The sequence below is a fragment of the Podarcis filfolensis genome (assembly GCF_964270895.1).
Source record: "Podarcis filfolensis genome assembly, chromosome: 12".
NCBI classification, from domain to species: Eukaryota; Metazoa; Chordata; class Lepidosauria; order Squamata; family Lacertidae; genus Podarcis; species Podarcis filfolensis.
In genome coordinates this window covers 49,428,662-49,453,176 of record NC_139614.1, presented here as the reverse complement: position 1 = coordinate 49,453,176, position 24,515 = coordinate 49,428,662, and the positions used below count along the sequence as shown (strand labels likewise).

Below are 24,515 nucleotides of genomic sequence, written 5' to 3'. Positions count from 1 at the left end.
TTCATAAAAATTATATACCAGTTTTGTAAAATTCCTCAAAGCAGTTTAGAAAACGAATAAAACAATAACATTATTAGTAAACAATTAAAGCTTTCAAAAAATTAAAATCAGCAATAAACTAAAAACACACCAGCATTCTAGATAACTGGGCAGGCTTGCCCAAACAAATATGTTTAGTATGTGCTAAAGTGTACAGTGAAGGCACCTGCCCAGTATCAATAGGCAGGGAGATCCAACGTGTAGGTACAGCCACACTAAAATGATGATTTATTGCAGATGTGGAATGGGTATTATGTGGCACCTGTAACAGTGCTAGTTCCCCAGACTGTAGTGGTTGAGAAGGCAAATATAAGGTGATCTCACAGGTTTCAAGTTATTATGGGCATTATATATTAATAGTCCTGACCCTGTAGAAAATTGACAGCCAATGCAGATCTCCGAGCACAAATGTTATATACTGGCAAGGTCTCACTCCTTTCAGCAATCGCAGTGCAACATTCCGCACTAACTGCAGCTTCTGGTTAATTATTGTTGCTAATTGAATACACCGCCCTATACTCGGGGGTCTCATGGCTGGTTTCTGCTTGAATCCAAGGTTGTGGCTATGGGAGGAGCAAGACCTTTCTGTCGCAGGATCAGAATGTATATGTGTGCCAATAAACGGTGTATCATAAAGACACCGCAATCTCCGCTGCCCCACAGGCCAAAGAACCCAGACCCTTGGACCGCTGGAATCTCTCCCCGCTCAGGTGGGGAGGCTCAGCACAATGGATACAGGGCAGCGCATGGTGTACGCAGTGCCCCCTCTCCGCTTTCTTTTCACAACAACCCTGTGAGGTAGGCAAGGCACAGCAAAGGAGGGGTCGGGGCGGGCGAAAGTCCGCGTCAGAGCCATTTGGTGAGCCGCCTACAGGAAAGGCAGGAGTTTAAACCTCCCACGAATTAATAACTGGGGCCAAGCCGTGAGGCGGGTTCTCTCCCTTTTGGGATGGGGAAGGGAGTACCAGGGCCTGAGGGTCTTCGTCAGCCATGGCCGCCGACAGCAACCGCCTGGGCAACGTTCGAAACGCCAACCGCCACACCGGCACGCGCCGCCTTCCCCTCTCAAGACGAGCACCTAGAGCAGCCAACCGCCGCCCGGCGTGCGTGGTTACCTGCGGCCTCGCCCCTTCCCGCTCCCCGTTGCTAAGCTCCCGATCCTCCTCGTCATCTTTCTCGAGGCGCGAAGACCCCGCCTCCCTGTGGTTACTACTGGTAGCCTGTCCGCGCGGGCCGTCACGTGGAGCGGGACGCCCTCAGCCTATAGAGCGCGAGCGCGTCGGCTTGCACTGTGGTCAGCTGCGTCCCTCCGCCAACCTCCTGCCCTCCCTGCGCATGCTCAGTCGGCGCTGCAGCGTTGGAACTTGGCAGCGGCGGCTGAGGGAGGATGAGGATGGCGTCGCCGGTGTCGCCTCCGAGCTCCTGAGGTGGCCCTCATGGGGCTGGGCTCCAGCTCCGAAGTCCCCGACGGGGGCTCCGAGGGATATCACGTGCACGGGGTAAGGGCGAGCTCCCCGGACGCGGTCGCTGAAGCAGCTGGAGGAGGAAGGAAAACGCAGCCCGGCTTATGTTCGTGACGGGGCGTTCGCCTTCCTCCTCCCAGTTGTTGTCATTCAGTATTACTGCCTTACCCCGTGGAGCTCGCAGGAGAGGCAGCGTGGCGTAGTGGTTAGAGCGGTGGACTCGTAATCTGGTGAACCGGGTTCGATTCCCCGCTCCTCCACATGCGGCTGCTGGGTGACCTTGGGCCAGTCACACTTCTCTGAAGTCTCTCAGCCTCACTCACCTCACAGAGTGTTTGTTGTGGGGGAGGAAGGGAAAGGAGAATGTTAGCCGCTTTGAGACTCTGTCGTGTAGTGATAAAGCGGGATATCAAATTCAAACTCCTCCTCCTCCTCCTCTTCTTCTTCTTCTGGACTCTCCTTCCTTGGAGGTTTTTAAGCAGAGGTTTGGATGGCCACCTGTCATGGATCCTTTAGCTGAGATTCCTGAATCACAGGGGGTTGGACTGGATGACCCTCAGGGTCCCTTCCACCTCTACAATTGCTGAGGGAGGTCCTGAACACAGGAGCAAATTCTTTAGAAACAGATTTGTGGCAGATATGTCCATCAATGGCTACCAGTCATGTTGGAGGCTATGGCCTGCTTCCATGGTCAGAGGCAGTACAGTGGTACCTCGGGTTACAGACGCTTCAGGTTACAGACTCCGCTAAGCCAGAAATAGTACCTCGGGTTAAGAACTTTGCTTCAGGATGAGAACAGAAATCGCATGATGGCAGCGCGGCGGCAGCGGGAGGCCCCATTAGCTAAAGTGGTACCTCAGATTAAGAACAGTTTCAGGTTAAGAATGGACCTCCGGAACGAATTAAGTTCTTAACCCGAGGTACCACTGTAATGCCTTTGAACAGCAGTTTCTGGAAACCACAGGAAGGGAGAGATGCCCTTGTGTTCAGGTCCTGCTTGCCGGTTCCCCATACGCTACCATGAGAACAGGACGCTGGACTAGATGGGCCATTGGTCCTGATCCGTTAGGGCTCTTCTTTATGTTCTTAAGAGCAGGTTGTGTATTGGGTATGAGATTTTGCACAAATTTTGGGATCACCTTGGTGCCAGCTTTTAATGGAGTGCTTATGAATAGGTGTAATGTATGCTTAGAAAGCCTCTGAGAGCCAGTGGTTAAGAGCAGTAGTCTTGTAATCTGGTGAGCCAGGTTCGATTTCCCGCTCCTCCATATGCAGCTGCTGGGTGACCTTGGGCCAGTCACACTTCTCTGAAGTCTCTCAGCCCCACTCACCTCACAGAGGGTTTGTTGTGGGGGAGGAAGGGAAAGGAGAATGTTAGCCGCTTTGAGACTCCTTCGGGATATCAAATCCAAACTCTTCTTCTTCTTCTCCGTCGGCGGTTTGTTATGGCCAGGTGGAACATCCGCACGCAGAGGCAGTCTATCTGAGCGCCAGCGTCATAAGCGGAATCCTGCTGGAAAAGACCCTCCGAGGCCCGTGGGTTCCAGCATTCCACTCATAGCTGTCAGTCTTCCCTTTTTTTGCGGGAAATTCCTTTATTTCAGCGCTGCTTCACACTGCTATCCCGGATGTATCCTGTAGACTGTCCCTGGGACAGGTGAGGCTGCTGATCCCTTATTTTGAAATCTGAAAGTTGACAGCTATGATTCGACTTCTCACAGTGGCCAACCAGATACCCACAAGCGCAGGGCAGGCGGGCGGCACCCCTCTCCCACTGTTGCTTTCTTCCTTTCTTCCTTTACATTTTCCTTTTCCTTTCTGTGCTTACTAAGGTGGAGGCTTCATGTAGCCATTGTGATTGGTAGCCATTGACAGATGAATCCTCTTGGGTGCTCCCCCCCACTCAATACCCCTGTAAAGTCATCAGCCATAGCTGTCTCCTGTAGTGGTGAAATTGTTTACTGATTTCCATTATTTATAGGCTGGCCTATAACATAAAGAAAGGTCTCTGGCTCACAGAATAAAAGCAATGCAATACCTGCACTAAAAATACGATAAGCGCAACATTAAAGCATCCCCCAATTAAGATGGCCATGCATTCCTTGAATTCCGTGTAAATTCCACACATGTTGTCTTGTATCTGTGCTGCTGAAGCGAGCACCACACATGTTGTCTTGTGTAAAAGAAATGTGTTCTTTTATCTCCAGAAATTGATGGATGTATCTTGAGTTGTGAGAAGTGTTAGAAACTGAGATATGAAAGCTAGGAGCTAAGTGGCACCTTAAACCTAGGTTATGGGCGCAACAACGGAATGTCGCTGCACTTTTTTTATAACTAGAATACAAAGCTGAAAATAAATGAGCTGCAGCTAAAATCTTACATTCATTTTTCACATGGTCTAGTCCTAATCTGACGACTGCAAAAAACAAAGCCATGCTTCCGCTGCTTCCCCCCCACCAAATATTCTTAAGAGGGTCTCTTCTCCAATCCTCAGAGAATGCCTGGAAGTGGAGAGGCAGAAAAAGGTCCTCCTTTCCTTCCACTCTGCAGTTTTAATCTAAAATCTTAGGCGCAGTACTGCACCCGTAGAGCTCAAAAACTGCTTGCGCTAATAAAATTCCTTGTCGCAAAATGTGCCTAGAACAATGGGAGTTTTGAACACTGGTTGTGAGAGAGCAAGGCTAACTGTTAAACTTTCTCCACACTGTGCATGATTCATTTTCATCATAAAGTCATCTTAATGCTGTAGTTTTGGGTTATGGTGGGGCTGGATCAAAGGGAGCTTTGGTCGTATTCAAATGGACAGTTTTTCTGTTTAAATGAAAACCTCATCCATTTAAAAAGAAGTTATAAGATCCTTATTCGTGGAGGGAGGTGTTTACCAGTTCTCAATGGTTATCAGCTGTAAAAGTGAAATGAAACCTCCAAGTTCACAAAGGCTGAGAACACACAGCAGGGGTATGCTTTTGCTTGTAGATGTCAGAGACATTTGACTGGCCTAGAATGCTACATCAGAGGAACTATTATCAGGGCATCAGGGCCCTGTCAAGGTGGTTCACATCATTTAACAAAATAATACAATACAAATTTCATATAAAAACCAGCAGTACATTAGAATGAAAGGGCAGGGGGAATAATAACAGAAATCAAGACATTGATTGGTTAAAAGCAGATGTAAACAGATAAGGTTTTCCAGAGCCTGTTATAAGACAGACATTGAGAGAACCAAGTACAGTTCCCATGGGTAGGAATTCTGTAATGATGGAGCCACCACTGAGAAGGCCCTCACTCTGGTACCCACAGACCTGATAGATTTTATCACCAGGTCTGCAAGCAAGGCCTCTGTGGTCAATCTTAAGGGCAGGGCAGGCTTATATGGGTGCAGATGATCCTTTCAGCTGCTTAGTGCTTAAAAAGTAACAGCTAGTGAATTTGAAGCACACTTTTACCAACCTGTGCAGTTGGTAATTCATGTTAAGGTATAGAAATTATTGTACTGGATTGGTCTCCCCTTCCACCTGCTCAGTATTCCTGCCCTGTGAATGTTCTAGAATGGTATGCACTGTCACTTCAAATATGTTCCTGTGGGAGAGTATGGTTAACATGTCTAGCTTGGAATGAACTGTGGTGCACTCTGATCTGCCTGTTCTGTGCAGAAGTGCTGAACTAAGACTGCACAATGTTCTGCTGCATTCAATTTTATTTTTATTTTTCAGGGAGAGCTGTGTAAATAAGGTCTCTCCCCAGGGCTGTGCATATGCTGTTCAAAGTCTTGTGGAATCTGTTTTCTGTTGCAGAACATGGCACACTGAGAACAGAAGCTTTCAGTAATCCTTAAACCAGTTCTTACATTTTTTTGTTTGGGGAGGGAACCTTAAACAAAAATGGGGCTCAGGCACATATGGGGGAATAGGAAAATGCTTCCACTGGTTAAGGGATGAAGTGCTATTTCCTTGTCCAGCACTCTCGCCCATAGTTGTTTATTTTTGCCCTGTGACACTCCTTGGCACATAGCCTGACTATCCAGTTATGATGCTCTTTCCTCTTCCGTTTGTGTTTAAAAATCTTTGGTTCCTTTGGAAACCAAGAGCTGTGGAGAAAAATAAACTGTTAAAAATAACTTCATGCAGATGTGCACTGCATAATTCTAACAGAATGTATATTCCCAAAGGAGCTAAGCCTTGCCCCTATGTTTTTTAAAAGTCAGCTGAAAACAATGTTGCTTCAGTGGCCATTCTTAATCTTTAAATGTGGTGTTTATTGTGGGATTAGTGCTCCTTATGCATGCAAGTTTTCTTTTTTGTTTTGCAGTATCTACACATGGTTGATATCAAACTGCACAAAATACACAGAGAAAATATTGTATTAAAAAAACCCTTTGTTGCCAACAAGCCATTTGGAATATCTCTCCACTGCTCATTTGCAATATTAAGTCCCTGTTTGGAAGCACTGTATGTCTTGCCTTCCAGGTGCTTTTACTATTTCAAAATGGTACATTCTGATGCTTCCCTTACCATTCACTATATCTTAAAACAAAATTTGTAAGCCAGTTTGAATGAATGTTTAACATAGAAAAATGAGATATAAATACATATAATAGAATGGGTTGGGCCACATTAATTGCACATAGGCCTTATTAAAATCAATGTGATGGGTTGGTTGTGGCTTAAGTCCGTTGGTTTTAACGAGAATTAAGTGCAACTAACTTATGTGCAGCTGGATCCAGCCTCTGTAGTGCTTAGCTATGCTTGCAGTTTTTTTCTGGTTCTTACACAGTCTTAGCAAATCACATTTGTACACGTTGCCATTCAGTAAACCTACCACAAACAGCTTCTGATTGTAGGTGCATAATCTCGAGAGCACAAGAACTACATTGTTTTATTGTTAAAGCTAAGCACGTCTTTCTACTTGACAGTTGGTGTCTGGCTGAGAAATTAGTTGGGATCCCTTGTGTAAGCCACACTGTGCTTCCTGTGGGTGCAATATATATTGGTATTTCCTGGTTGCCGTTGGAAATAGGTGGACCGTGCATTTCTTTGTAATGTCTGCCCAGCCCATCTGTGCAACAAAAGACTTATTTAGATAAAATTGAATTGTGAGGTAGACCAGTCCGGTGCTCCCAACTTTGCCTGCAGAGCTTGAAAGCATATCAAGCATGGAGGCAGCAGCAGATTGGTATTTCACAGTTGGTGTTTTGTACACAGCTTATACCTGGTCTCGTCTTTGAAGGAAGAGCTTAAAAGTTTCTCCCTGTGACTTGCACTGCATAGTACTATCTCTGTGCTGTGCACTTTGTCTTCCACGGGTTTCCTCTTTGATTGTTGTGAAACTGCATCTCTTAGATGCATGTGTTATTTTGGGAAGTGATGTAACTGAGGGGTGGAGACCAGTTTCAATTCCCAGCAGCTCCAGGTAGCGCTGGGAGAGACTCCTGCCTGACACTCCGTGGAGCCACTGACCATCAGTGTAGACGATACTAAGCTAGATGGACCGCATGTCTGCCTTTCAAAGTTCCTTTTGGCTTCTGTTTGGCTAGGGAGGAGAGGGGTTCTGAGCAATACATCTATCATGTTTGTTAGGATGGTTGGCTGTGGTATTTTCTTTTTGCTCTAGGCCAGTATAACCTCTCCCAACTGCCGAAAGACAAGTCTCTTATTGTCAGCTCATAAGCATGCTTGGTATGAATACTTTTTGCATTACATAATTTAGAAGACGTGTCCTTACACTGACATTTTTTTCATTTGGTTCATCTATATGTAAAACTCTGCCATTTTTCAGGTTCAGGAAAACTCCCCTGCTCAGCAAGCTGGACTGGAGCCATTCTTTGATTTCATCCTCACAATAGGACACACCAGACTGGTAAGTAGCTTAACAAAAGTCACTGGGTTTTTTTTAATGCTGAGCTCTAGCAGGTAAGTATGTTGCTGGTGTGCTATAAATAAGTGCATCCAAAAGCATGACCTGAAGGTACATGAAGCTGCCACTTTTCTGAAGCTAAGTAGATCTGCTCAGTGCTTGGATGACAGATTTCTGCCCCCCCCCCAAAATGATAGCATGTATGTTGCCTTGAACTCTGTAGTGGAAGAAAGCTGGTGCATAAGTGGAACTAATGAATTACCGTAAGAAATGAAAACTAGGAGTCAGCAAGTATAACTGCCGGATAGGCAAAGACCCACTTGGGAGATCTGGGCTGTGGTTCTGTCCAGCTGCTCATGTTTCCCTTCTGAAAAACATAGAAGGACCGTACACTGTTGTAGGTTCATCTGCTTGGAAGTTGAATCATAAGGGAGGCTGCCCCTAAGCAGGGCTTGGTTGGTCATAGTACCTGTGACTCAGAATGGCAGAGCGTGAACTTGCAAGCAGGTCCTTCCCACTGATGGCCATGGAAGCATCTGAAATGGCTGGCTGTGAGTGTCCTGTATGAACAAAGGTTTCAGGTTTTTTACCAACTTGTGCTTCTGAGTTTGCATGAGATTAAGGGTGGTTCTGTGAATAGGTGTCTTTAAAAAAAAATCTGTTCAAGTAGCAGAATTCCATCCTTTACATATGTCTGTTTGTCTTGGAAGTTCTGATCGTGGATGTAACGGACAGGCCATATTGGGGTCTGGAAAGGAGATTTCTCCCTATATCAGATATGCCCCAACTTCTCCTCTAGTAAATGGCTGGGTACACTTGCTCAAGTTGGGATCTGTTTGTGCTGCAAACATCTCTTGTTCATCAGAGCTGGTGGGTGTGTTGCGCTTTGGAGGGAAGGGAAGGAGGGTGTTGACCTGTTGTCACGTCACAAAACTAGTTTTCAGCACTTGTTCAAATATCACCCAGTAAATAATTAACATGTTTGAAGCTTCTTGGCCCACATATATTATGGCTACCAAATATACTTCGTTTCATTGGATAAAGGCATGGCAAATGGTGGCGTTTATTTTTTTGCACATTTCTTTTATGACCTAATCATGCTTGATTAGAAGCAACTCCTGTTTATTTCAGAGGGATTTGCTTTGAAATAAGTACCTCTATTGTTAAATGTCCTAAACACTGCATGACTAAAAGCTCACAAATGGGTCATATAGGCCACAGCCCTCCTCCTGTTGTGATCCCCAGAACCTGGTATTCAGAGGTACTGGTAAATTGCCTTAGCTATATGGGACCTCTGTTTTCAGTTGGGGCTGTTCTTTTAAAATTAAACTTAACAGAATTTATTGCCTCAAGAAGTGCTGAATTTATTTTTATTGCTGTTCTCCTCCAGTGCATTCTCTTGGAAAAGCAGGCAGGAGATATGTTTAATGAATTAATAAAATAAATTCATCTTAAGTTAGTGGCCATAGCACATCTTGTGGCTGTCAGTTCCATAAGGTATTAGGAAATATCCACTTTATGGAAGGCAAGTTGATACTTCAACCTCAATTTCTGCAGCTGCTGGCCTGCCCTTCCACATAGCCTCTGTGAATCTTTAAACTGGTTTCAGCCCTGTTTAGGGAAGTTTTGAATGTTTGATGTTTTATAGTGATTTTGCTATTCTGCTGGGAGCCACCCAGTGTGGCTGGGGAAACTTATTGTTGTGTTTAGTCGTGTCCGACTCTTCGTGACCCCATGGACCAGAGCACGCCAGGCACTCCTGTCTTCCACTGCCTCCTGCAGTTTGGTCAAAATTAATCAATAATAACCATTAATAATAATTAACAATAATTAATTTAAAAATCATTAAATCATTAAAAACAAATTATAAATATATTTTGTTGTTGTTGTTGGCGGTGGCCTAGCAGTCTGTTGGCTACTGTCCAGAAACAAACCTCTTATATTTCCTTTCCTTCCTTTCTTTTTTTGAGAACAAAGAAGGGGACATCTTAAAAGATTTGCTGAAAGCCAATGTTGAGAAGGCTGTGAAACTGGAGGTGTACAACATTAAGACGATGAAAGTGCGTGAAGTGGAGGTGGTCCCCAGCAACATGTGGGGAGGGCAGGGACTCCTGGGAGCCAGCGTGAGGTTCTGTAGCTTCCAAAGAGCCAATGAGCATGTGTGGCATGTGCTGGTAAGTAGGAAAAGATGGTTGTGCATTTTTACTATACTTCCTTACTCTGTCACTTTGAATTTAGGGTTTGTTTTATCCCAAGAAAGAATCCTTCAGCAAAGAGTTTTTGTGGCACCTTAAAGACTAACCAGTTTTATTGCAAAATATAGTGTTAGCCTTTAAGGTGCCACAAGACCCTTTGCTGTTTTTGCTGCAACAAACTATCATGGGAACCCCTCTGGTGAGCAGATTTTGAGATGGTCAGCTCGGGGCTTATTTTCTTCGTCCCCCTCCCCTTTCATGATGATATTTTTTGAATAAAGGCATCGTTTGTCAAACTTCCTCTCCTGCAGGGAAACACTTCCACATTGGCTTGACTGCACATTGCAGAGCGTTCTAAGGTGCACCAGATGGTGCCCATTTTCCCCTTCCCCACGAAAAAGTGTTTTCCTAGCATGCACTCACCTCTGCCATGCTGGGTGTGTCTGGTAACAGTGGACAACTTTCCTGGAATTAGTCTGCTGTTATCTCTTATTGAGGATGAGCTTGCAAGGGTTTCTGGGAACATTGTTTGCAAACCACTGGATATAGGCTTTTTGCTGCTTGATTTGTTGACTAGGCATAACTGATCAATGTCTCTCTAGGATGTGGAACCGGCTTCCCCAGCAGCGCTGGCTGGCCTGAAGCCGCACACTGATTATATTGTTGGATCGGATCAGATACTGCAGGAGGTAAAGTGAGTCATCAGTTGCACCATTGGCTGAATGGGGGGTGGGGCTAGACAGTTTTCAGTGATTGCTGCTGCAATCTCATAGCCACTTACCTGGGAGAAAGCCCCATTTAATTCAGTTTCAGAGTAGATATGCCTATAATTGCACTATGATCATTGCAGCAAGTATTCCCCAGACTTAATCTATTCTACACATGCAGTCTCCTTCCCAGTCTTTGCTTTGGGACTAGATATAAATTTCTCTGTGCAAATTGTGTAGCTGTCTTTAACTATTCAACCAATCTTGTTCTCAAGGGCTGGGAAAGCTGAATGCAGAAATAAAGTGAAGAAAAGTTGGGATCCCTCTCTACAGATATTTCAGTTAAACTCAGGGTGGAGAATTGGCCCAACTCCACATGCCGTTTTGAAAGATGGTTGGGGCTGGGAGGGCAGCAAGGGAAAAGAGGAGCCAAATCGAAAAAGCACTGAATTCAAGTTGAGATTGCAAAGGAAGAGTTCAGAGTTTATTACAAATCCTCCCATTTGAATTTGGCTTTGTCTGTCTTGCACTTGACGTCGGGTGACAGCATGGCTTGGCTGAAATGACCTGGCACACTGAATTAGGCCCTTGGGCTGGGGATTTCTGCACTGCTGAGCTAAAGTTGTTTAGCACAGAGGATTGATGGCAGTAGCGGTGAGGTTTAAAACCCAACAGTCCTATAAGGAGTTACATCCATTCCTGCCCAAGCACCTGCTTCCCCCTCCTGCATTTGCACTTGCGGTGTCAAACCATCCTGCCCTATGCAGCAGTAATGGTGGAACCTGTGGCCCTCTAGATGTTGAACTCCAACTACCATCAATCCTAACTTGCATGGTCAGTGGTCTGGGATAAGAATTGTAGTCCAGCAACAAATGAAGGGCCACAGATTCACCATTCTGGCTTTAACTGCTTCGTATCTTGTCCTCTGTTCTGCCCTGTCCATAGCACATGGAAGTTTGGCAGATTAATGCAATGACCTGTTTCCTGCTGCTTTGTACTTTGGCAGCTACCTATAGGACACCTTGTGAGAGGGATGTCCAAAGAACATGCTGCTAATTCTAGTCAGTCATTTTTTGTCCTACACAGCAACAGGGCGCCTGGAAATCACGTAATGGCAGGCAGGGAGATGTTCTAGAGTGCAGCTGTTGGGTTGATGACAAGTCTTCTTTTTCTCTCAGTCCGAAGATTTTTTCTCATTGATTGAAACCCATGAGGGGAAGCCGTTGAAACTGATGGTCTATAACACAGAAGCTGATTCCTGCCGAGAGGTTTTTGTAACCCCCAATGGTGCCTGGGGTGGAGAAGGAAGGTATGGATTTGTGAGTGACAGGATAGTCTGTAAATGAGGTCAAGGTTTACTTATCACAGTATGCTTTCCTGTACATTGCTGTGAAGATGTTTAGCCCCATGAGATCCACAGTGGGGGAGAATTATGCACCCTAGAAAGCCATTACAGTTCCTGTGTTTCGTGTTATCACTGTTGAGCACTTGCCTTGGCACCAGCACAACACAGAAGCAGCAGTTCTCACTGAAGGTTTACCTTCTTTGCATTTTAATGCAATGTAAAAGACAGATGAGGGTCCAAGGTGTGTGTTGATGTGCCAGGGATGGAGCAGAGGAAGGGTAGCAGACAGCCTAGAAACAAAATCTGAGGTGGTGGTGGTGCTCCAATAAGAGGTGGGGTGGCAGTTCAGAAATAGACCAGTGATAAAAGCGTGCAACCGAGGGGCCATATTTTCTCTACTGGTCTTGGCAACTGCACCCAGCCCCTGATCCTAGCTGCCATATTTCGTTATGGTCCCTTGCATGTGGTTCAGGTGTGAGCTAATTCACATTAATTGATACTGAGCCTCAAGCAGTGTGAAGGGACCTTTTGTGAAATACAGGTGTGTATGAACTAGGTGGGGGAAGCTGCCCCTAATAGTCCCCCACCCACCCCAGTCCCTGCTTTTGAGCTAAGAGCCAAGAGGAAGTGTGCATGTGCTGGATTTTGGAGTTTCTACCCCCTTGCCAACCTGTATTTTCCTGCAAGTTTAGGGCAGACTGTCTCCTTTTCCTATCCTGTTGGCATTCAGGCTTCAGTAAGTAGGGGACTCGATTCATGAATATGTATTTTAGTCCTCTGTGAATGACCAAGGGGCAGCCTGACCCTTTATAAATAATTCCAGTTTATTCAACTTTCATTTCCTAGGTTACTGCAGCACACGAGCTGAGGGAAGTTTGTCATCACACAAGGGAGTTGGGGAAATCTGGCAGTAATTTTAACACTTGATTCCAATTTCCCAAGGTAAACAGCACCTTTATTGGTTGCTGCATTAGGCTAAAGAGACTTGAAATGTTTCTTTCGTGCAGCATTCTGCCTTTTCCCTTTTGACACCCTAAAACCTTAACAAAAAATCCTCAGGCTGCTGAGGTCTGGTGTGACTGCTTACCAGACACAGTGCCTCCCCGCAATGCCTAGGTCTCTTTGGTGCCAGGGTATTTATTTGTGCTGAGGGAAAAGTGGAGGAAAGCAAGCTGCTCTGCTTCCTGGGGGCAAGTGCGACTGGAAGCTTCGTAACTAATATACATCACTTATAGCCTTAAGACTTGTCTCTGCCCCAAAGTTAGAGGGACCAAGGAGGGCTGCACACTCCAGTTTAGAGAGATAGACTTTTACTCGTGATCTGAGTCAAATGGGCTTTTATCAATTACTTTGAAAACAAACTTTTCAAGGGTGCAAGCTTCTTTCTTTTTCTTTTATTTACCTTCTTGTGCAGTTTAGGGTGCGGCATTGGATATGGCTATTTGCACAGAATTCCAACACAGCCTTCTATACCAAAGAAAAAGGCAGAAGCTGGTCCTCCTTCTCCTTTGCCCTTGGGAGACACACCTCCTGAACCACCAACCAATGGCTATACAGAGGTAGGCATTTCACAGTGAAAGATGACTGCAGTGTTTGTGGGTGCTGCTATTTTTAATATGCAAAGGACAGGGCTCAGCTGCTGTAATACTCCCAGGAATTATGGGCAGCTCACATACCGTCTCTCCACCTACTCCCTTTTGTTCCTTCCTCCAGAGGGCCATGACGTGTCCCACTTACCTGCCTGGAAGCTAGGTTACATTCTTCTTGAGCATCTGTGGACACCATTGTGTAGGGTTTTCTGGACTGATTGGCTTGCATTGCACTTCTGAGTCAGAGGGGAATGCAGCCTTTCCCCCTTAGAAACTCTGCCCAGGTTGAGGTTATAATATAAGCCTCTGGCCCTCTAATGAGGTCGTGTCATCTGCCCACTTTGTAGTTGCTTTGCTTAGTGATAATGAATGTGTTCCTTGTTCTGGAGCATGCAACTCTTTCTGTTTTATAAATTATTTCAGGCTCCTTTGTTAGCACCAAACTCCCAAAGCGAAGAACCTGCAAGCTTAGAGTACAGCACAGATCAAAGTGTAAATATGTATTCAGTAGAAAATTCTCTTCAGCCTCCTCCTCCTGTGCAGAGAGTCATGGATCCAGGTAATCTGTTCACCTGTTGACCTTTAGAGCATAAAAGCTGGGTGGCTGGTTTTTATATTCAGGTTCACATGTGCAGAAATTTTGCAATGAAGAAGAGCTGTGTTGACTATGACTTTGCAGATTGTAGTCTGCTCATGGGGAGAGGAACAATGTAGGGCACTGATGGGAATACTAACTCGACCGTGGTGCTGTCCAATTCCTGCAGTGACAGGATCCTTCAGAACCTCACCTACCACCCCTTGAGTCATAAACCTACTGTCAGAGACTGCCTCTAGGTCCCGGCTCACAAAGGACCAACGCTAGCCGGTAGAACGGAATAAAGTCTTTATTGAAGTATAATTTCCATTTCCACATCTTAGCGTGCGTCTCTACGTCTATTCCCTAGATCGGCGAAGTCCCATCTGAATCTCCGCCTCCTGTACACCAGTTCAAGACCCTAGCCTTGCTCCACCTTTTGCGTCTCTCCTTTCGCCTCTGGGTCCTACCACCCCCCGGGGTTCCTTCCTTCCTGGATGCCTCGGATGCGGACCCTTCGGATTCCTCCCCCTCCCTTCGGCGGGCTTTAGGACCTGGCTCCCTTTCCGGGCTGCTCATTGCGCCTCCCTCTGGTACATTTGAACTTGGCGCGCGCGCGCTGTCTCCGACCCTCCTCTCTACCGTTTCCTCGCTCTCTGACGCAGGCGTGGCTGCTGCCGGAGAGCTGCCTGTCGCTGGTGCCTGGAACTCCTCCCCCCTGCTGCTCTCTGGTGGAGTAGCTGGTCCGGATTTCCAGCTGCTGCTCTCTGAATCCCCTCTGGTCCCTTCTTCCTGGGGTGCCCCTCTTGGTAACCCCCCAGCTCTGCCCACGGGAGCCCCTTTCTGTGAATCCTCCGATTCGCTGGACAGACTTAGAGATCTCGGACGGCTATCATCGCTAACCTCTCCTTCCGATTCCTCGCCATCCGTTCCCTCTGCTCCTGAACCCCTGACACCTACGAACAGAGATGGGTGTGGTGGGTTAGGAATACCTTTGCCAAGGCACTTGTCAAAGTAAGAATGACTTCATGCCGTAATTCCAGAAGGGTCAGATAACACCTTACACTGATTTCAGCATATTTGTATCAGGCTGTTCATGGCTAACAGAGGGGTAAGCAGAAGTCTCTTGATGGCATTCGCATTCTAAGTTACAAGTCATTTTGTTAGTAGCTAGGAACAGGAAAGAAATTTCACCTTTAAACAATTTATTTCTCTTGTAAATTATTGGCTGTACTTTTCTCTCTTCCCCATTGCTTTCCAGGTTTTATAGATATGTCTGGAGCTTCTTTTCCTGAATTAATTGACTTAGTGAAAACAGTCAAGGTGCCTTCCTCTGCTTCTTTCAACTTGCCAGACACTGTTGCAGCAACTGATAGCTTGGTATCTAACAACGGAATTGATTCACACTTTGGTAAGCAAGCACTTTGGTAATTCAAACACAAACATCATTTACTGTAAATGTTTGTGTTTAAATTAAACGCAAAAGATTGCAGCATTTTCTACAGTCATACCTCTAGTTGCGAACGTGATCCATGCAGGAGGCATGTTTGCAACCCGCAGCGTTCACAGCCTGAAGCGCTGCGTCTGTGCACGTGCATGACGCGATTCAGCACTTCTGCGCATGATGTCATTTTGTGCTTCTGTGCATGTGCCGAAACCCAGAAGTAACCCGTTCCGGTACTTCCGGGTTCTGCGCGGTCCGCAACCTGAAAACGTGCAACCCGAGGTATGACTGTACATGGGTCTTAGTAAAACTTGGTAATTTTTAGTCTGCTTTTTGCTCAGATATGAAAGTTTGAAGTGTTTATCATGAGAAAGTAAAGTTAAGTAAGAAGTATGCAAATCCACAACCAACATATTGATTGTGTGATCAGCTTTAATACCTCCTTACTAAATTCTAGTTACTGACAACAATTTTTTAGAAAAATAAAGAATCTTCTGGCATCATAAAGACCAAGGACAATATGAAATATTAGTGTATTCAGGGTAGCCCTGTTGAAATCAGTGTTAGAATTAGAGAAGAAGAAAAAAGGGTGCCTCTGAGCCTAGGGATTTGTTTTCAGTGCCAGGATCTAACTGAGCTGAGTGAGTATTGTTTCATGCAAAAGTACACTTCTGGTTCCTTTCTTCATTCCAGCAGACTAATTTAGCTGAGAAAATTGTTGTTATAGTTAAAAACCTTGCTCATCTACTGTAAGTCACGGAGCAATCTACCGGAATCTGATCTGCCGTCCTATTTTAAATAAGCTAGTTAAAATCTGATGTGTTTGTTGGGTAAGCATGGAAGAAGACACAATTGCTCATAATTTAGCAGAGTTAATTCTAGAGAGTATATGGTAGCTTAGTTACTGATTTCATGTTGCTTTCTTTAGTCACCCGCAGGGGCTTCATGTTTTGAGAATTACAGGCATTGTTTTTTCTGTAATTAGATTTTGACTTCTGCTTTTCAGACCAGGCCTCTATTCCAGTTTCAGAAGATTCAGTATCTTATGCAGAGGGCTCAATTCCTCAGCCAGATGCAGCGCCTTCAGTTTCTGTTTTGCCATCCCTTCCTGTGGATATCTCTGTAAATGCAACATCTAAAGCTGATGGTGGTGCTCAAGAAACACTTCTGCTTTTAGATGGGACTGAGAGCCCGCAAATGACCAAAGCTTTACAACCTGACAGTGAAGATGAAAAGGCCAAGGAATTGACAGAAGAAACTGCAGAGATCTAGTGCTAAAAGTGACAGCACTTGCTATCAGCTGTAAGGACATTGGTACCAGACAATAAGGCTTTTGATACCCAGTGACATCCATTGTGTTGCTATATTACAGTAATACTGCAAGAATTCAAGCTGTTTCCAGTGATCTTGAGCCAGCCTTTCATTGTCTGATTGGTTTCGACATCTACAACTACTGCTCAGCAATAACACTGATAATTTGACTTGGAATAAGTTCTTTAAAAATGCTGTTTTGTGTGAAGAGTTTTGCTATTAGCTTTTGGGCAGACATCAGACTTTTAGTTTTTTTAAAAAAATGCAGCTAGCAAGCACACAGTGGCTCGATTTTAGCAGAACCTTTTAGCCCTCTTTCTAGGTTTCAATTTTAATTGTGACAGCTGTTCACCTTGATTTTATATGTCAAAATATTTAATGTTTAAAATTCCCAAATAACGCTTTACAATTTGACTCTCTCTGGGCACCCATGTAGAAGAGGCTAATGTGTTTTCAACTTCCAAGGCTGCAATCCAGGTTACAGTGCTTCCTTGCAGAAGAGCTGCTACAGTACTCTTAACTCCATCCCTGGCACATGCAGGTGGGATGGCATAGCCTCCACAATCCTCCTCCTCTAGTCAATGCCACATTAAAGTTATCTGGGAGACAGGGAGGTGCATGCAGACCTCTTGACTATACACATGCCAAAGAGGTAGGAAATGAACCTAAACAGCTACTTCATTCTCCTGTTGGATACCTTACTTGTTAGAAATCTCTCTTGAAAGAATAGTTTCAAGGTGAACGTAAGCATCTTATAGTTTTATACTTGGGGTTAGATGTGGCTGAAATATTTCTTCTGAGCCTCTGCAAATTAAAGGTGACGATTCTAAATATACATGCATGGTAAAATAATTGAATTTTAATTTTTCTTTTCAAATTAAGTGTGTTCTAATGACAGGTATGTGTTGACTTGAGCAAAGAAGCTAATATCATGTAGGATTGTACCCGATGGTGAGACTGTTGCTTTTTAGGGAGGCTGATTCCTCTGCTGAGCTCTGAACACAGTTTTATTCAGTATGAATAACAGATGTTCTATATCACACTAGCTGTGTTGAATGGTATATTTCAAAATGGTTTTTGATTCTCTGCTTCTGTTTATTGAAGAGTAAAAATAAACCATTTTTGGAAAATACTTGTTAAAAGTACTCCCTGCAGAAGTTAAGTTGCCGTTTTGGTCCTGCTTATTATTCACTAGCTCCCAGAATAATGTGCAATCCAAACTCTCGATCTGCCACAAGAGGTGTCTTGATGTAGCTCAGCCAGAGCAAGCCCCCCACCCACTGTAACCTAAGTTGGTGCAAAGTCATCGCCCCCAAGGGAAATGACCAGGGCAAGGAGATACATCTATTCCAAACCCTTTTCAGGTCAGTCTCGTGACCTAGGGCCCAAACTCCCACCCACACTCATCAGCCAGCAGTAGCACCTTCCAAAGTGTTCTATTCAGAGTTTGGATAGGAATAACAACTCCTTAGAGCCAGGATTATCTTGTACACCTTATATTTCATGGTTTCAGAACTTGGAGAACTAGGCATATATATATATAAAAAAAATATGTGCGCTCACCTCTCGACTGGCAGGCAGTCAAAATTTTGAGCAGGTAGGTATACCTGGTGGGCAAGGGTACACCCTTTGCCAGTTCAATTTGTGCTTAAGCAAGTAACCGACTAGTCAAAAATAAGCAATAGAAGAGGGAGAGGAAAAAACAACTTGTAGCACACTACTCTGTGCCAGCAAATCCCTGGGGCGAAGTCCCAAGAGGCCCTAATGGTTGCTGTATAAGGGTAGCACAGATGGAGAACGAGAAGAAACCCTGGTATGGGCTTAGGAGAAGGAGATAGGAAAATTAGGGGAGGGGAGGTTGATCCTCAAATCTATGTATCCAATAGCCTTCCGCCACCAACTGTCACTTGGGAGGTGTCGGGTCCAGAACACTGTTGAGGCAGCTGTGCTGCTGGTGAAATGGGAGTGATGCCCAAAAGAGCCACCCACCCGGGGGCCCTGGTAAAGAGTGACCTGGCATACCCCCTTGAAAGTTTGACTTCCTGCCAGTGGAGAGCTGGGCACTGAAAACCCGCACAGGATCCTCTTCCTCCACTACTGAAGAACCAGGAAAAAATTAAATTGATAGTCTCAGTTGTTGAGCTTAGTACTTGTCAACACAGACTAGCAGCAGCTCTCCTGAGATTGTTGGGTCTTTCCCAATCTATGTAGAGATGCCAGAGATTGGACCTGGAACCTTCTGCCTGCATAGCTAGCGCTCAAACACACAACCCAAAAAAGCAGCACAGAGACCAACTTTGTTGCCTGACTTGAGGACTAAGCAGATATACTCTTAATAAGCATACATATCTGACACTGCGGTGCAGTTGATAGGGCAAGTGTACAAAAGGTCCAGTTCTGTGCGCTAATTTGGTTTCAGGAACTTTGAAGAGCTTTCTGGCAATACCTGGCCAAGGAATTTATGATCACATATTTAAAACAAAAATGACCAAAGCTGCTTAGGAATGTTAGCTAAAGTTTTTTATTATTATTTCTATACAATTGTTCAATACATGTTCATCCTTTTGGCATTACAGGCCCTCTGTCAACCTTTCCTGAAACTACATTGCTGGGATTGTAGAAAATAAAAAGTTTAGAATCTTGGCTGATTTTTTAAAAACATACACAAAAGGGAGAGGAAGAGGGGAGAGTTAAAGTTAACTTTCAATGAAGACATGGAGAGCACAAAATTTAAAATTAGGTCGATAAGAACAAAGCCCCTCTCCAATATAAATCAATTCAGGACAAATTTACAGTTGTTTAACCAATGAATTTACCAACTTCACTAAAGTGTGCAGTGTAGCACAGATGTGGCAAACTAGATTGCTGTACACACAAATGGGATTTACAAATGGAAAATGATGTCAAGATGGGAAAGGCGCATGCAAGCTTAATTTCTAACCAGATCTTGTTTAGAGCAGTGCTTCGTGTCATCTGGAGCACAAGCGACAATGGTTTAGGGACAACCCAAAGCTCATCTTTTTGTAACATGGCAGTTGCTTTGACAATCTGATGTGTATAAAAGCAAGTGCTCCATGGGGTACTCAACCACCCCAAGACAAAAGCTAAGAGGAAAATATCCAAAAGGTGCTGTAATGTTGCATTTTGTCTTTCTACCACAGTTGGCGTGGGAGGGTGGGGGAAGGACACATAATCCCCGAAACACCCATAAAAGGCAGTCAAATGACTCGTAAGTATCAGACTCTGGATATTTTCCACTTGGTTGGTGCAACATTCATTTGTGGACAATTACCAGATGACATGGGAAGTATTAACGGCATGCCACCGGCCTGCATGTTGCTCAATTTTAAGCAGCTCCCATGCAGCAAAAAAGTGCTGGCATTAGGGCTTACCAGTTGTCTTTCAACAGTGAAGCAAAACCAAGATGTTTTGCAGGCTATAGCTTACATCTAGCTGCCACCATTAAGGAAGAGAGGAGTGCTCATCTAGCAGGCAGGGACCTAACTTTACTATACTGCCTCTTTTAAAAAGGCACTTGTGCTTCTGTTTCAAATAAAAACCACTTTACAATATTTTGTTATCGGGATGTTTGTTTTCCAGTTGAACTTTGAATTCAAACTCAGCTTTTCTTGCCCGGAAGATCGAAGTGTTCCCCTGCTCCCGCTTACAATAAGTTAGATTCTACAAGAGTATGAGAATATGAAAAAGCTGTAAAATGTATTTTTTTCTTTTTAAGAAATGGTTGAAAAGAAAAGCTAAGCTGTATACAGCTTGCAACATCAACAAAAACATCCAAAAAATGCATATAAAAACCATAGGAGGAAAATCTGCAACTCCTTTTTTCCCCATCACGACTATTACGACAAGTTTATAGAATGCGCCACGATGTTAAAACGTAGAGCACAATTGCTTGGAATTGTGATCAATGAGCCACCTTGGGGGGAAAACGGAACTACAGAAGTTACATTTTTAAAACTCTAGTTAAAGGGCTTGAAATATTCCATTATGATGCACTGCACCATTGTACTGACCCTATTATCACACAATCTACTGATTTTTGCTCCGATCACAGCTGAAAGACAATCAACAAGCCTCAAGGGATTTAACCCTTTTGGCTTACGTTACAGAGACTGTTTTACTCAACTGTACAATAGCGTTGTCTTCTCTAGGAAATCTGTCTCGAGAAGTGGCCAAAATCGACTCTTCATGAAAAAGTATGCACTGTTTACATGGAATGTATTAACAAAGTACAGCACATGCAGTTTTTTACACAGTGAACGAGTTTAGCAACAGGGCTGAGAAACCTTTTTCACAACAAGCTTGAGCGGATGACGGTATGATAAAACCTTGGAAATGAAAACCGAAATAAGAACCCCCCACAGACAGCTGCACTGGATCACCTGGTCGCTGTACACCTCACAAAACAGGAACCACGCAAGGGCTTCTCATGCCACTCCCACTTGTACCTTGGTAAGGACAGGCTTTAGTTTTAGGTCATAGAGATTTGTCTATATTACAGATTTATTAGTCACTTCAATTCAAGTAGATTCTGTCCACACTGAGGCATTAGAAGTGTCAGATCTACCTTAGGGTTTCAGTCGGCTTCTAGAGCGCTACAGCTGGAACCAGGAGAGGAAGCTCAAGTAAGTTAATAAACCGGTTGGGCCCGCCACTTGGCTCACGTCGACTTCTGGCGGTAGTGGAGAGTCAAGTCGCCACCACTCTTCCATATGAAGTGTTTGACTGTTCGAAGGTCCATATTTGGATCCAATACCTGTTCACACAAAACCAAAAGGGTTTTTCCATCAGACTCTGATCCCTCTTAAGTTTTTATTCCCTGGCACATATAGACATCCATTCTCTCCCTCCCTCCCCTGCCCCCTTAAGCATCTCTCAGATGGTACACCTGTATGTACCTAAGCATACAGGCACAGTCCTCAGCATAGCTTAGATGATCAGAGTGGTGCTCATAACACCAAGGTTGCAGGTTCAATCTCCATAAGGGACAGCTGCAAATTCTTGCCTTGCAGGGGGTTTGACTAGGTGATACTTAGGGTCCCTTCCAGCTCTATAATTCTATATCCCACCATCTGTTATGAAAGAAGCAATATCCATGTGTCTCCCCTCTCAAGCCTGCATCTCTTATTTCCCTGTCAGCCATTAGAAAGCTTGTGCTACAACTGCAGCCCAAATTTTGGCCACAGAAGCTCATTTTATGTGCCAGAAGCCCCCAAATTCAGCAATCACCCAGGTACAAGGGCTGTTGGGGCTTTGCAAAAGCAGCAACATCATCTTCCTTATGACAGGTTTGTCCTGTTCAGGCTGCATATTTTGGCTACATTACATGACCCAGAGGACAAGTACAAAGGCATTCAGATTCCCAAGCCTGCTTCAAGGTAGCAAAGCACAAATTGCTTTCTAATAGCCATTGATGAATGTAAACTTTAAGACTCTTGGAGTCAAGTTCACACCTTATTCAAAATGGAACTTGCATCATGGCAGCCAAGGAAGATGAACCATCGTTTTTAAAGCACGCAACTAAACGAAAATACTTTGCAGTATGAGAAATGTACTGACGGGGGCTGTCAGACACCACACCTCGTCTACTAACAACTTGTGTGAGACCAAGGAACTCTACTTGAGGATTTCAAAGCGGTTCTCTGAGTGCCTTTGGGACTCCAAATTAATTTTACAAGAGGGAATTTGCCAGGGAACCCCTTTTTGGGTCGTTTCTTCCCACTTGATGGTTGAGGCTCTCTACTGCAAGAGGACATGCAAAGTGAGGTGTTGGTACCCACCGGAGAATCTTCTCCCACCCTGGAGCAGTGGATAATTTCAACCACTGGGAGACAACACAGTTATTCAGGACAAAAGTGAACCTGTTTTGGTTTGAGCCCATTTTTGAATTCTCAGAATGTGACAGGTTACATGCTCCAATGCCACAAACACAACCCCGGCTTTTCTTCTTCTCCAAAATCATTTCATAGGACTTCAAGACCCCACCACCACCAGCCAACATATCCTGCCTTCCTTCTAAGGAACTCAGAATGGCATACAAAGTTGTGCCCACTCCACTGAATTCTTAAAACCACCAGAAAGGTAGGCAATGGGGATACCTGGTCCTGGCACAGAAGTTCAATTTTCTCTTCTGCTAAAACAGCAATGTCCTCCTCTTTTTCTTGTTCCCCGGCCTTTTCATTATTGGAAGAGCTAGTTGTCTGAGATTCATTGTCCAGATTTATTATTTTTTCATAAACATGCTCCATCACCTTCCTAACTTGCAACATGTCACTGGCTGACAGGCGATCCCTGTGGAAACAAAGTGTATTTGTGGTTGAGACACGAAGTCTTAGCCAATTGTGGCTCATTATTCCGTGCTCCTGGAAACCAAGAGCAGTTTTGTAATTTATTTTATATACTTACTTCTTTAACGTTTTTGCTCCAGAAGAGGAATGAGGTTGGAGGTAGAAAGGAATCTTATTAAATTTTGGCATATTCTTCTACAAAATAAAAAAAGCAGAAACTGTAACAAGCACATTTACTTACTCCTTAAATGATAAATTAATCTTCTCATTTGCATGAGTTTTTCTTTGTCATTGTTCCCCAGCTTGTTTTTTTTTTTAATAGCTAAAACTAAACGATGTTTCACTGCCTTAGTTAGTCACAAGAGAAATTTCAGTAGCATTCCTGCCAGCTTAAGGGCAACTCAGCAACTGAAATCATTTTATTTACTTTCGGATAAGGAAAGAAGAGAAATAAAATCACAACTAAAGCTGTAAATAAGACGCATCCTTTTTAAACCTGCAAAATGATCTCAGCATATTCCACGTACCTGAAACAGAAACGTGGCTCTTAACAGCCAATATTTTATTTTATTTTTAATTAAGAGCAAAACTCTACACCAGTTTGGTCTACAACTCCCACCAGCCCCACTGGAGTTGTAGTCCAAAACCAGCTTAGAGAAGGCTGCTCTAGATTCTCTCTTTCCTGCAAGTCTGGAATATTGAAGAGAAACTTACATCCACAGTGATGTCAATTACCCATTGTGGCACTGTTTCGTTAAGGAGCATGGATTCAGTCTCACCCCCGGAATCCCGACATAGCAACCTAATTGGAAAGAGTTTCAAAACGTGGTACATTGATAGATTAATGAGGGTGGGTGGGAAAGAATCCTTTAAGATGTCATCTCTGCACAAAAATCAACAGCAAGTGTATGAAAACAAGGAAATACCATTGGAAGTGACAAGGTATATAGTCTGATAGACAAAGGCAAATGTGTTTTAAGACATACTGGGATGAATTTGTGCCCACGGCTAGTGGCACATGTCCTGCATTGAATTATACTTGAGAACGCTTTAAGTTACATGTCTGAATTCGCTTCTTTAGCTCAGGCAATTAAAATCCAGTCCATAACTACCAACTGCCTCATCTTACTACAATACCTTGAAGGGACGTCAACTTTTAGGACAAAGAGCAAGGTTAACTCTAATCATCTATTTTCCTTCTTGGTCAGGAATGGGTTAACTCCTGTGGTATGTAAGAAGACAGCACATAAAATGTGGTATCAAGAATGGAGGAAGGGTCCCACTCCACAGATTTTAATTTTGGCTTCTTAGAGCCTATGGAATTCTTCAACTGTTAGCCTGCACCTAAAGTCCATCTTCGTGGCTAGGTACCAGTGTAAGAGATAAAACAAAACCCAACAGTTAAAGGTGAGTAAGATATCCCCAGGAAGTCCTAAAATAATAAGTAGCCAAGCAGGGCATGCAAAAAAAGAAAAACACTTGGGGTATCATAAATGAACCAATATTCTCCTGTGACAAATCCTTCAGTGGGACAGACTAGCTTTTGATCACAAAAACCAAAAGGGTAGCACTCTAACAGAATAGCCCCTTTCTTCAATGCAGCAGAATGGACAGAGATGCTAGATGAATGGATAAAACCTTGGCTCCCCTCTGCCTTCCTCTCCTTTCCTGATGGGATCCACCCCAC

At 44.2% G+C, this 24,515-nt stretch overlaps 3 protein-coding genes across 6 annotated transcripts in view; 1 reads left to right on the top strand and 2 right to left on the bottom strand.

Annotated features, from left to right (window-relative positions):
• TTC21A (tetratricopeptide repeat domain 21A) overlaps positions 1-1,237 on the bottom strand; it is a 29,432-nt gene extending 28,195 nt beyond the window's left edge. For 2 of the 3 annotated variants that reach the window (XM_083579264.1, XM_083579265.1), the window contains exon 1: positions 1,005-1,152. In XM_083579264.1, coding sequence (XP_083435390.1) covers positions 1,005-1,031 — 27 coding nt within the window. In that variant the 5' untranslated portion in view covers positions 1,032-1,152. The other variant, XM_083579266.1, reaches the window with a different exon arrangement.
• Positions 1,238-1,399: 162 nt separating this feature from the next.
• GORASP1 (golgi reassembly stacking protein 1) lies at positions 1,400-17,655 on the top strand. Its single transcript, XM_083579929.1, has 9 exons — positions 1,400-1,538; positions 7,281-7,361; positions 9,329-9,532; positions 10,156-10,242; positions 11,439-11,569; positions 13,020-13,164; positions 13,618-13,753; positions 15,030-15,179; positions 16,219-17,655. The coding sequence occupies exons 1-9, from the start codon at positions 1,476-1,478 to the stop codon at positions 16,482-16,484; spliced, it is 1,263 nt and encodes a 420-aa protein (XP_083436055.1). The 5' UTR covers positions 1,400-1,475; the 3' UTR covers positions 16,485-17,655.
• Positions 17,656-19,028: 1,373 nt separating this feature from the next.
• WDR48 (WD repeat domain 48) overlaps positions 19,029-24,515 on the bottom strand; it is a 31,977-nt gene continuing 26,490 nt past the window's right edge. Inside the window, exons 16-19 of one of the 2 annotated variants that reach the window (XR_014540474.1) lie at positions 23,543-24,419; positions 22,947-23,023; positions 22,640-22,832; positions 19,029-21,297 (exon numbers count right to left, since the gene is read on the bottom strand). Coding sequence is in view for 1 of the 2 variants with exons in the window: in XM_083579603.1 (XP_083435729.1) it covers positions 21,202-21,297; positions 22,640-22,832; positions 22,947-23,023; positions 23,543-23,630 (454 nt within the window). In the remaining variant the exon portion in view is untranslated. The remainder of the gene's footprint in view (positions 21,298-22,639; positions 22,833-22,946; positions 23,024-23,542; positions 24,420-24,515) is intronic. The other variant, XM_083579603.1, reaches the window with a different exon arrangement.

Excerpts from the sequence above, each read along its gene's own strand:
- GORASP1 (XM_083579929.1), top strand. The coding sequence starts at position 1,476 with ATGGGGCTGGGCTCCAGCTCCGAAGTCCCCGACGGGGGCTCCGAGGGA. Across the intron at positions 10,243-11,438 it reads CGGATCAGATACTGCAGGAG|TCCGAAGATTTTTTCTCATT; the intron begins GTAAAGTGAGTC and ends TTTTTCTCTCAG. Across the intron at positions 11,570-13,019 it reads GCCTGGGGTGGAGAAGGAAG|TTTAGGGTGCGGCATTGGAT; the intron begins GTATGGATTTGT and ends CTTCTTGTGCAG.